General features: G+C 41.9%; 1 protein-coding gene across 2 annotated transcripts in view; it reads right to left on the reverse strand.

The window, feature by feature from the left end:
• HIRA (histone cell cycle regulator) overlaps positions 1 to 12,319 on the reverse strand; it is a 40,424-nt gene that overhangs the window by 1,134 nt on the left and 26,971 nt on the right. For both annotated transcript variants that reach the window (XM_089690606.1, XM_089690605.1), the window contains 4 exons: positions 8,080 to 8,185; positions 5,545 to 5,667; positions 1,720 to 1,883; positions 1,416 to 1,504 (listed from right to left, as the gene is read on the reverse strand). In XM_089690606.1, coding sequence (XP_089546732.1) covers positions 1,416 to 1,504; positions 1,720 to 1,883; positions 5,545 to 5,667; positions 8,080 to 8,185 — 482 coding nt within the window. The remainder of the gene's footprint in view (positions 1 to 1,415; positions 1,505 to 1,719; positions 1,884 to 5,544; positions 5,668 to 8,079; positions 8,186 to 12,319) is intronic.

Raw genomic sequence — 12,319 nt, forward strand, 5'->3', positions numbered from 1 at the left:
GGCCAGAGATCTAACTTGTACAAATGTGCACTAGAATTGCATCATCCCAACACTCAGTTCCATTCTGGACTGGGAGTGCACACTGCAGGCAGAGTGCACAAAAGACAACACACCTTTCATAGGATAAGGTGCATGACAAAAATCACCAGTAAATCCATATGGTAAAACAATATTTGAAAGTTTTTTTATTTCTTTTTTGAGGTACCCATTTTAAAAATTAAAAAATAATTTGCCATCCCAGAGTGCAATGTTTCATAAAGCAATCCATTGACACTCTGGGGTTGATTTACTGAAACTAAAGTGCAAAATCTGGTGCAGCTCTGCATAGAAACAGAAAAACCAATCAATTTCCAGGCTTTTTTTTTTTTTATCAAAGCTTAATTGAAGTTAGAAGCTGATTGGCTACCATGTACAGCTGCACAAGATTTTGCACTCTCCAGTTTTACTAAATCAACCCCTTTGTGTCTCCTTGTGGAGGACGAAATGAAGGCACAAAAGGAGCTCAACAATTTTTCTTTCACGTCTTTTCACATGAACTAGCTTAATTAAGCCCGCAAATGCTCAAAACTCACCATTACATGTGGTCACCCACATACTGAAGATAAACTTTGCTTGTTTATTGAATGGTCACACAGTATATTGTTAGGACTTGAAATCTGATGTAGTCTTTCTTGAACACAAGGGTGAAATATTTAATTTAAATTTGATTTGTACTTTGCTAAGTGATCACATTTCTATATCTTTTGTATTCTTGGTTTTTGAAAAACCTTTGGTCAGTCGATCAGTGGGTAGGATGGTGGGGGGGGGGGGGGGCTGAGGTAGGTGGTCAGGCTGTTCTGAGGTACTCAGATCACCCCTTCCCTGTATGAGGTGTTGGCTGCCTCTGACATGATGGGTCCTGATTGGTGACATTGTCAGTGCTGTTATCGGCTGAGATCGGCGAAGCAGATATGGCAGAGGAGTTTGAGGCCGGCGGAGGTGTTGTAGTATGGCGCGGTGACATTCCCCACCTCCGGGTTGCCCTCAGTCTCCAGCAGCTACCCAGAAGAATGCAATCCGGGTGGCCATGCTGAGAACACCAGGCTCTGACTGGCGCCGCTCTCTGCCTATAAGGCACGGGAAGGTGGGTCTGGACTGAAGTGGTGGGGTATGGGGGGGTTGTGGCACATCCCCTCCTGCTACCTGTAAAATCAACCCAGCAGCAAGTTAACCGCTCGAATCGCTTTTACAAGAGAGCCGGCCGTCAGCTCTAAAGCCTGCTGCTTGTCCGCAGCAGGGCTAAATGTAAAAAAAAAATAACAAAAAAAAAAACCCTTTCTTGCCCAGAGCCTGGAACTGCATGATAGGAATTGAACATCCCTGAACTTTCTTTTCTTAAGAAGTTCTACCCATCTATGGGCCAGCTTTACACTTACCAAGATTCTTGATTCCCACTGGCTGCCGGATGATCGATGGACCGGGCCCAGAAGATCCTGACAAACCTCCCGCAGCTTCTGCTCAAAACCTGCATAGTGCAATATTATCACAAAACAGATGTTAGAGGTCACAGCTGTATCTTGCCCAAATAACATCACTAAAACATTGGTTAGGATACATTATGTTGGTTAAACTGCAATTTGGACGTTATCTCTCTTGAAAAAAAAAAATAAAAAAAAGGTTGCACATCTATTGCAGTGAGTATATTCTCAATCTGTATTAGATTACTGTAGTACAGCTCACCTTCATTAACAAGGAAGCGTGCATAGATGAGCAGCCAGTACCGGTACTCCTGGCTTGACTGTAGCATGAGGGCAGCTGCAATCTGATTCTCCAGGTAAGCCATGGTAGTCTCCTGCTGTACCTGATGAGGCATTGTGAAAAGACGAGCAGCCTGTCTGCCTGCACTACAATGGACACAAAAGGTGCAAGTCAGACAAATAGCATGATATGTTATAATCGTTGCCTTTTCATAAGCTAGTTCTACATGGGCAGACATCTTATGGTAAATAAGGGGTAATGAGACGCCGTTCTTCACTGCCTGGCCCACTGATCTCCGTTTAAGTTTTCCTATGACCATTAGCAGAAAACCCACAAGGAAACATTGACATCCTGTTTGCACTGCCAGTAAGTTGGAAAATGTTTAATACTGATGATGAGAAAAGTTTATTTTCTCCTGCTAAGGTGCCCCATATCATCCATTCCATATCTGTTTGTCACAAATGATCATTTTGTTAAGCAGTTTATGGGTTTTATTTTTTTTGTTTTTAACGAAAAACATTACATTTATCAATATACATCAATGAGTTGTTAAAAGCATTGGGGTTGATTTACTAAAACCGGAGAGTGCGAAATCTGGTGCATTTCTACGTAAAAACCAATCGGCTTCCAGGTTTTTGGGGTTTTTTTGTCAAAGCTTAATTTAAAAGGAGAAGTACAGCCAAAGCTCTTTTGGTTGTACTTCTCCTGTGGATCACAGGAGTGGAGTTTGTTCTGCACTTCTGTGACCCGTTTTCAGCTGACAGCGGGCTGAAGCCCGCTGTCGGCTGACATCACTCAGCTGGTCCAGGCAGGGGAAAGATCCTGACTTCAAAGTTGGGATCCACCCCTAGAGTCTGGAGAGTCCAACTCTACTGTTTTGACCCTTAAACTCAAGCAATATGAAACAAGCACATGTGTTGCTACCCATCACCTGTGCTCAGTGAACCATCTGCCTATCTATTGGCAACAATTAGCCAACATATTGTTTTGTCAAAAGTACACAGATTACAAAAGTAATACTGATTACTACCAAAAAAGGCTATTTCAGACATAACCGTTTGTTCAGCACATCTAGGCAACCACCCTTTTCACCTGGAAATTTGCTGTAATCTCATTCAGATAGGATCGAAAATCCCATTTCTTAAATCATACATCAGGACAGGTGAAAGTCCTTACTGCTGCCACCGAGGTGAATGGACACTGGCCAAAAAAAAGGAAAGGAAAGAAAAAGGAGGGAGGGAGTTCCCACCCAGATATAACACCTCCCAGCTCAGCTAATCCTCAGTTTTTTGCTAGTGTTCCTGTATTCCCAAGCCTGTTCCTTGCATGCTCAAGGTGGGCCTTATCAAGGTTGGTCGCTACAGCCTGCTGGCTAAGTGCAGGGGTACCTGCCTGTAAATCTGCCATTTGCTGCTGGATCCTGCAGAGACAAACTCCACTGTACAGTTCATCTGGTGATCTCACTGGCAGGATCTTCTACAGGTCCTGGGCAGCGATCCTCCTGGAGGGGAGTCGAGTATCTGAAGGACCTGTGGGGTGTGCCTGAAATTTTGAGTGAAATTTGGGCATACTAATGCGCTACAGGGGGATTGGTGACTGTCTCTGTGTTTGTAAGAGACAGCCTCCCTCTTCCCTAGTGTCCCTTCTGTGTTGTGAGCATGTGGTGCAGGCTGGCATAGAATCTGGAGTTTCCCCTTTAAGAGGAGAAATATATACGCTGTGGCAGTGTAAAAGGGTGGCTGGATGGATACTGCACATTTGCCATCTTGTGTCCCATTCATCTCTATGGGGTTTTACTACCCACATTGCCATAGAGCATATAGTGTGCACCCCAGGCATCTTGTTTTCTACAACTGCTGAACGAGCCGAATCCTTTTCGCAGAAGCCCAGCAAGTACAGCGGAAGTTGTATTTTTGAGGGTGTTGTCATCTTTAATGGTCTGTGTAACTGAACAGGACCCCGACTGCGCTAGGGTATTTCTGTTAGACTCACGCTTCCCTGTCTGAACACAGATCCATGGACACCACCGCTGGCCATACAGGACGAGACAGCACCAGGCTTCTTAAGACAGGAAGTGAACGGCTTTATTTTTACACAGACACAAGATATATACACAGGGCGGGGAAATACAACCAGTAACAGGAAACACATCAGCAGGCCGTCCCATCAGGAGGAAGGGCTGCCGGAAACACCCCCCACCAAACCAAGACACACAATAGAACAATGGGATACACCACCGGGCAGTAGACAATACAGGAACACATGCATCCCATAATAGTTTGCTGGCAAGCAAGACACAATAGAACAATGGAACAACCACGTGGCAGTAAACAATGAACAACCCCCACACCCCACCTATACATGTCCACACAATACTAGGACATTCCACCCTGTACCTAACAGGCACAGGGTGATTTACACATAAGAGGGATATGGGGAGCTGAGACAGGGGTCTCTCCACCTCTCCAAAGGGGGCTGTGTTCCATGGGCCCCCCACCCAAAGTCACTCCCGTCACAGTCGGTCATAGGCTATCACAACTGTCAGCAAGCCACGATTTCTTGCAGGCAAAGAGATGGGGAGAAAAACAATAGGGTTCCCAGTTTCCCTGGCCAGAAAGACTCCCTTGCCCTTTAATAGCTCCGTTACAGATCAGATTAGCACCGAATCTCTGCCCTTATTGGATATCTCCATTGCTTCAGGGGCTCAATCCTCCAATTCCTTTGTGTCATAGAAATAATTCTCTACAACCATTTCTGAGCTAGCATAGAATACCTGGGATGCAAACAGCATGGCTGTTGTATCCCAGGTCCTGAGAGAAAAAGTAGTGTCAGACTATATAGTTTCTCCCTTCTCAGGGTTAGGAAGATGACCTCCAGGAAGGTGTACCAATGACATAGAAGGATTATTTCACTTGGTGTGAAGCCCATAAGTTCCAATCTAGAATTTATGTCATGGGGTACATTCTAGTTTTCCTCCAATCTGGTCTAGATATGTACTTGGCCATCATCATCAAGGGACAAATCTCAGCTTTGGCCATACCCATTGCCTCTTGCTCCTTGGTTAAAGCCTTTGTTCAGGGGGTCTCTCAGATTGCTCCCCCTGTGCAGCCCCCTCTATTTCCCATGGGACCTTAACTTGGCTATATTGCAGTCTTCTCTTTCTGATCCCCTCTGGGGGATGTATTTTTAGTTGACATTGCATCAGCTCAAAGGATTTCGGAGTTGGCTGCACTTTCATGCAAAGAACCTTTCCTGGTCCTTGACCAAGATAAGGGGGTGCTGAGGCTTTGATCCTCCTTTTTGCCCAAGATGGTTTCTTCTTTTTCCTGAACCAAGACATTACCATCCTTTTGTCCTACTCCTAAGCACCCAATGGAGAGACTGCTTAACACTGGGTGTAGAGCTGTTCAGCTTTTTCTGAAGGCTATGGTTTTGTTCTGACAATCAGATTGCCTTATGCCTGGGAGGGAACTCCTGCCTTTTTATTCCTGGCCAATGTCCATTCACCTGAAGGAGGCAGCATAACCCATGCAGTTATGACTAATAACTCTTGTGTTCTGTGATGTAAATTCCAAGAAAAGCATTTTACAGGTAAACCAAAAATCCCAATATCTCACTAAAACCGTAACTTAAGAATGTCTTTGTTGTACTAGTTTTCTCTTGTTCCTTGAGCAGTCAGTGGGTTCAACAGGGTTTTTCAGTGGTTAGATTGTATAGACTAGCCCTACAAATTCTCAGAAAGCACACATTTTGTATATGTATAGCCAGCTTAACATTACAGATCAAAATGCTTTAAGATAAACTTACTTAGACACTCGTCCTTGAATTATGGCTAGTGGTCCGGAGCACAATATGGCATCCTGTGAGGTCAAACAGTTCCTATAATCTGCGCACTGCGCCAAGGAATCTTGCTTGTCGGATACCAAGTTCCTGTTGTAGAGAGGAAAGCTGTCAAAAGATTGTTCAGTAATCTATTTTTTTGTTCTTTGCTCAAAATGGGCATTTCATTGGGCACTCTTGTGGCCAAAGATGGGTAGAATTTTGAACTAAAATTCTTAGGAAAAGAAGGGTCTAAGAAATTTCATTTGTTTTTGTAATCAGTGGGTCAAAATCGACATTTGATTTTAATCGCATTGACAAGAAATTTCGAAGGAATAGGATGGCAATATTTTCTCGAATTTGTAATAGTGTATGTGACTTTCACTCAGTAAAGTCCATTCATTCTCTGCCTCTCCTGTTTGTTTGTCAAATTTTAATAAATGCCTGTTTTTCTAATGATTACTACAGGAAGTTGCAAGGTGTGTTGAGGCAGTTACTATCTTCTGCCTCACAATCATCAATGAATACAGTACTATAGGCATTTTGTTGCCATCTGTGTACTGTCAATCCTGCTGACTACATATAAAAATTTGGGTTATGCCACTTTGCAAACCATCAGGCTTAAAGTTTAGTTATTACATTTATAATGCTAGACTCTAAGTGACATGATCCGTAAAGATAGATTAGAACTGTTACATTCACTCATGGTAATTTACAAACAAAAAAAGGATCATAATGATAATGACTTCATGATTTTTAAACAAACAATCAACGTCCTATACTAGAGGTTTGTTTTATATTGTACAGGATGGAGACTGTTTTGCACCTTCTTACTGTGCAGTAAATGTTGCTTAACACCTTAAAATGTGTTGTAATAAATATTCTGTCTTATGTTTGCTTTGCAAACAACCAAAAAGCCATTTTTTAAGATTTGGACATCATTAAAAAATCTCCTAATTTGTGCAGAAATTCAGGATTATCAGACTGGTAATATGGTGCCACATTGCTTTGGTTAAACATGTTACAGTTACAACCAGCTACAAAACTGTTAACTAGAAAGAGTACAGAAAATGGGGAAAAGATATCCTTATGCTCACCACTGCTACTTCCCTGCCATGTTATGCAGAGCATACAGCAGAATACTGTAGACAGTATTTCATGAATAAGTTGGTATCTGCTCTGTTATAAATAAACTCCTCATAATCCCAAAATTATTGCAACTTCAATGAATTAAAATATCACAAAAAGCAAATTTCAGATTAACTAATTTTTAGTTACAAAATCATTAACTTAATTTCTATTGTACATTTTGCCAGATAGGTTCTAAAGGTTCTAAAGGTTTGCTCTTAATTTGAATTTGTATGTAAATTGGAACTGGTGCAATTTTTAAGTACGACTACAGAAAAAAAATTATTTTTGCGTTTTATAGCATTGAGAAGGGTTAACTGGCCATGCAGTGGAGTGGGATTGCCTACAGGTCCGCTGGACAGTAGGTGGCAGCATGCAGTCAGCAGCAAGATGGCTGACCAGCGGTTTCCAGAACCAGCATGTCGTCATGCTGCCTCCATTCTTAACCCCTTGATGCAGACGTCACACAAATATGCGGCCTCACGGAACTGGGCTTTTTCCGTGGGGCCGCATATTTGCGTACTCGTCTTTGTGCTGGGAGCGCGCTGCTCAGCGCGCTCCCAGCACAGAGACCGTGGTGTCACTGAGAGCCCCGGGTCCCGTTCTAACGATCGGGACCCGGACTCCCGATTCCGGGTCACGTGAACGTTGTGATAGCCTCTGATTGGCTATCAGTGATCAGAAACTGTGCAGCCCGGCCCCCTTGTGTTTTCTCTCTCTATGAATGGAGAAGAGATACATTGTCTCTCTCTAACTCCTGACATAGATAAAAAAAAATAAAAAAAAAAAAAACTGGTGTCAGTTAGCGTTAATGTCAGTGTGTTTTAGGTTAAAAAAAAAAAAAAAAAGACAAACAAAATGCGCAGTATTGTTTCTGGGCTGTACTACGGGTACAAACAACATACACATATATGGTATCGCCGCGATCGTCAAGAGCTGGAGAATTTATTTTGGGTTGTTCTTTGGTAGTAGGTTATGGTCGTATGAAGAAACACACAGCTAAATAAAAAAAAAAAAGCGATTTTTTTTTTTTTTACTATTTTGGGCTAGTTTTCCTTTGATAATGAAAAAAAATCAGGAGATATCCATTACCATTTACCACAAAATAAAAGCCCAATTTGTCCTGAAAAAAACAAGGTATAATTCACCTGGATGTACAAAGTAGTTGTGGTGATATGTACGGTTTTACTAACACATGTCAACGTTGCAGAATTGTGCTTAGGCATTTAGATTTATTTTACCCTTAGGCGTGAAGGGGTTAAATACGAGTCATATGTAAATTAGATGTTTGTAACTCGGGGACTGCCTGCATAACTTTACAAAACATGTTAAACAAAGTATGCACAGCATACACATATTAATATAGATTCATTTATTTACAGCATAGTTTCTTACCACGTGGAGAGTGCAGGATTAAAGCAATACGCTTTGCCATTGGACAAGCTCAGCACAGGTATACCTCTCTGGGTAAGCAACGTCTGAGTAACTGTCATATCATTTCCTGAAATCAAGTTGTGAATAAATAAGTCCATGTCATCAGAATCAATTCCCATCAAAACAATGGCACATTCTATCCAAAAACTGACATTTCAGTTATACGTGGAAACTACATCAGGTTTTTTTTTTTTTTAATCCAAAGTTGGCCATACACGGCTCATAATTCATGCTGTGGGTGGCCCTGCTGACACCACCTTTCTTGACAAACTTGGACTGAGAACAAGCAGAGTGGAAAAAAAGTCAGCTAAACAGCTGCAGTCACTGTTCAGGTACCCTGAGAGCCGACAATGGGAGAGCGCTCCATCAATAGGGTTTAGTATGGGAGGTGGGGGAATCTATGGATTTCTCTTATTCAGACATGTGTTTCCAACTTAAGGGATGCATCTCTATGATAAAGTTTCCAGCCCTGGCAGAAGACAGAAAGTGGAGTCTTCAGGTTCTTCAGTGTAATAATGAATTTCAACTGGTGGTGGTTGGAACAGAGATGTAGGAACTTGGGTGAAGAGGTCTTGTCAATGTCCCCTCACTATAATGTACAGCGCTGAGCAAACCTTTTGGCGCTATATAAATACTGTGTAATAATAATAATGTCACTCAGAATGTCAGCATTCACCCAAAACTGAAATACTAGTTCTCGTCGTGCTTATCATTCAATCAGTTTTGAAGCAACCCTGTTAGGATTGTAGCAAACCTCAGTTAATGGAAACCTGTAAAAAGAACAGGCTAGCTATCTTCCCGTCGACCCCTATGTCACTTATGTGCCCTGCTGTGACATAGAGGTCACCTGGAGGAAAAGCAGCTTGTATAGCCAGGGACACCAAGTAGGACACCCAAATAGTGAGATAGCAACAGTGTCTAGGCCTATTCCACTGGATATGCGGATTCAGCCTATTCTTTTACATCACAAAGATGAACGCATCGTTATAACATCACCATTTCAGCTTTCATGATAATTTTCTCCTAAAAAATGTTCGATTTGCAAACACAAATATCACCAAGATGTGATTCTTTTTTTTCAGGTGAAGTGAACACCCATCATTTGAAAGCCTTATTTTCTCAAATGATTTTCATCACCACCTCAAAAGGGCTTTTTTTCTGCTTTCCTTCACAGACCGCTATTGAAACTCACAGTTATCAGCCTGAACCAAGGGTTATTTTAACCACTTCCTGTTCAGGCCAATTCTGGCATTTCTCTCTTACATGTAAAAATCATGTAAAAATCATAATTTGTTTGCTAAAAAATTACTCATAAGTCCCAAACATTATAAATATTTTATTAACAGAGACCCTAGAGAATAAAAAAATGGTGGCTGTTGCAATTTTTTATATCACAAGGTATTTGCACAGTAGTTTTTAAAAAAAAATTTGGGGAAAAAATACATTGTAATGAATTTTAATGCAAAAAAAATACACAATATATAGCCAGATTTTTTGGTAAAATATAAAACATGATGTTACGCTGAGTAAATAGATACCCAACATGTCAAAATTCTCCATAGGCGACACTTTAAACTTATTTTTACAGGATACCAGTTTAGAATTACAGAAGAGGTCTAGCGCTAGAATTATTGCTCGCTATAATGTTCACAGTGATGCCTCACATGTGTGGTGCAAACAAAGTTTTCATATGCGAACACGAATGTGCATTCACTTCTGCATGTGAACACAAGGGAATGGGGACGCATTACATTTTTTTTTATTATTAATTATTTTTATACGGTTTAATTTTTTTTCACTTTTATTCCTATTACAAGAAATGTAAACATTCCATGTAATAGGAATAAGGCATGACAGGTCCTCTTTATGGAGACATCTCGGGTCAATAAGACCACCAGATATCTCCTCTACCCTGGAAAGCATGAGATTTAAAAAAAAAACCAAAAAAAAAAAAATATTGATCTCTGCTTTCCATGGATAAAAATGCTTACATATGCCAGAGCTGATGTCCCCTCCTACTGTCTGCAAAAGTGTGTGTGTGTGTACACAGTATCTCACAGAAGTACACCCCTCACATTTATATTCCGTGTACAGCTTGCATATCAGTGTAAATTTGCTGTCCCCTCAAAATAACTCAACACAGCCATTAATGTCTAAACCGCTGGCAACAAAAGTGAGTATACCCTTAAATGAAAATGTCCAAATTGGGCCCAAAGTGTCAATATTTTGTGTGGCCACCATTATTTTCTAGCACTACCTTAACCCTTTTGGGCATGGAGTTCACCAGAGCTTCACAGGTTGCCACTGGAGTCCTCTTCCACTCCTCCATGATGACATCACAGAGCTGGTGGATGTTAGAGACCTTGCGCTCCTCCACCTCCTGTTTGATGATGCCCCACAGATGCTCAGTAGGGTTTAGGTCTGGAACCATGCTTGGCCAGTCCATCACCTTTACCCTCAGCTTCTTTAGCAAGGCAGTGGTCTTCTTGGAGGTGTGTTTAGGGTCGTTATCACTTGTCTTTGTGCTCCTCTTCTGGTTGCCGCCACACATGCTTGACACCTTCTGAACCAAATAAGTTTATCTTGGTCTCATCAGACCACAGGACATGGTTCCAGTAATCCATGTCCTTCGTCTGCTTGTCTGCAGGAAACTGTTTGCAGGCTTTCTTGTGTATCATCTTTAGAAGAGGCTTCCTTCTGGGACAGCCATGCAGATCAATTTGATGCAGTGTGCGGCATATGGTCTGAGTACTGACAGGCTGACCCCCCACCCCTACAACCTCTGCAGCAACGCAGGCAGCACTCATACGTCTATTTCCCAAAGACAACCTCTGGATATGACGCTGAGCATGTGCACTCAACTTCTTTGGCTGACCATGGCAAGACCTGTTCTGAGTGGAACCTGTCCTGTTAAACCGCTGTTTGGCCTTGGCCACCGTGCTGCAGCTCAGTTTCAGGGTCTTGGCAATCTTCTTATAGCCTAGGCCATCTTTATCTAGAGCAACAATTGTTTTTTTCAGATCCTCAGAGTTCTTTGCCATGAGATGCCATGTTGAACTTCCAGTGACCAGTATGAAAGCGTGAGAGCAATAACACCAAGTTTAACACACCTGCTCCCCATTCACACCTGAGACCTTGTAACACTAAGGAGTCGCATGACACCGGGGAGGGAAAATGGCTAATTGGGCCCAATTTTGACATTTTCAGTTCGGTGTGTGCTCACTTTTGCCAGCGGTTTATACATTAATGGCTGTGTTGTAAACAATGGGTGCAGTGCTTGAAATTGTCACAAATAATGCATCCAATATAAACATGTGCAAAAAACATATATATGCAATAAATAAAGTGCTGATGAATATATAAATATTGTGACTCAGTATGTGAATGATACATGTCACTCTATGTGACCCAACATGGTGCATAAGATAAAGTGCAAGAATATATAGTTCACATATACGATAATATCCGTGTCACTGCGTCGTGACTATACATGCATATATACATGCATATAAAGTGATATATGAAAGCATAAAGTCCTTAATCTCCCAGTAGGTAAGAGCAAGAAAACAAGAGAAGAACACTGCTAATTTTCCAGGTTTCCTGCATGAACTGCAACAAAATGGCGGCGGACCTGCCCTGCCACTTCCGTCCAACTGCGCACGCATGTTACCATAGCAACCAGGCACAGGACAGTCTTCTCTTGTTTTCTAGCTGCTGATAGAGATGTGAAGCTGGAGAGGAGTGTTGTGCCCAGGGAGGAGGAGATGGTAACCTGTCATGGAGAATGTTCTGGGTGAAGCTATGAGCTGTACCTTCTAGAACCACTCTAGACAAGGCTCCTTGTGAGCTTTCCACCACCCACAGAGCCACTTGAAAGGAGGTTAGAGCCATTGCTGACAGCTGAATGAGCGGAGTGACAGCAGACCAGACCACACTCCAGAGGGATTTCCAGTTATTATTAAGAGCGTTATCTCTGAAATGCACATACTGATTGCGCATCTGGTGAGTGCGCAGTATTTTATCAATTTTGGATACACTATCACCTACTGGATTAGCCCACCAGTTTTTTGGGAATCCTTGTGATCTTACATGCACTTACCTACTGGGAAATTGAGGACTTTATTCTTTCATATATCACTTTATATGCATGTATAGTCACGACGCAGTGACACGGATATTATCATATATGTGAACTATATAT

Source organism: Staurois parvus, unplaced genomic scaffold, assembly GCF_062004578.1.
Source record: "Staurois parvus isolate SC_StPar_1 unplaced genomic scaffold, SC_StPar_1.0 ptg000535l, whole genome shotgun sequence".
Lineage (NCBI taxonomy): Eukaryota > Metazoa > Chordata > Amphibia > Anura > Ranidae > Staurois > Staurois parvus.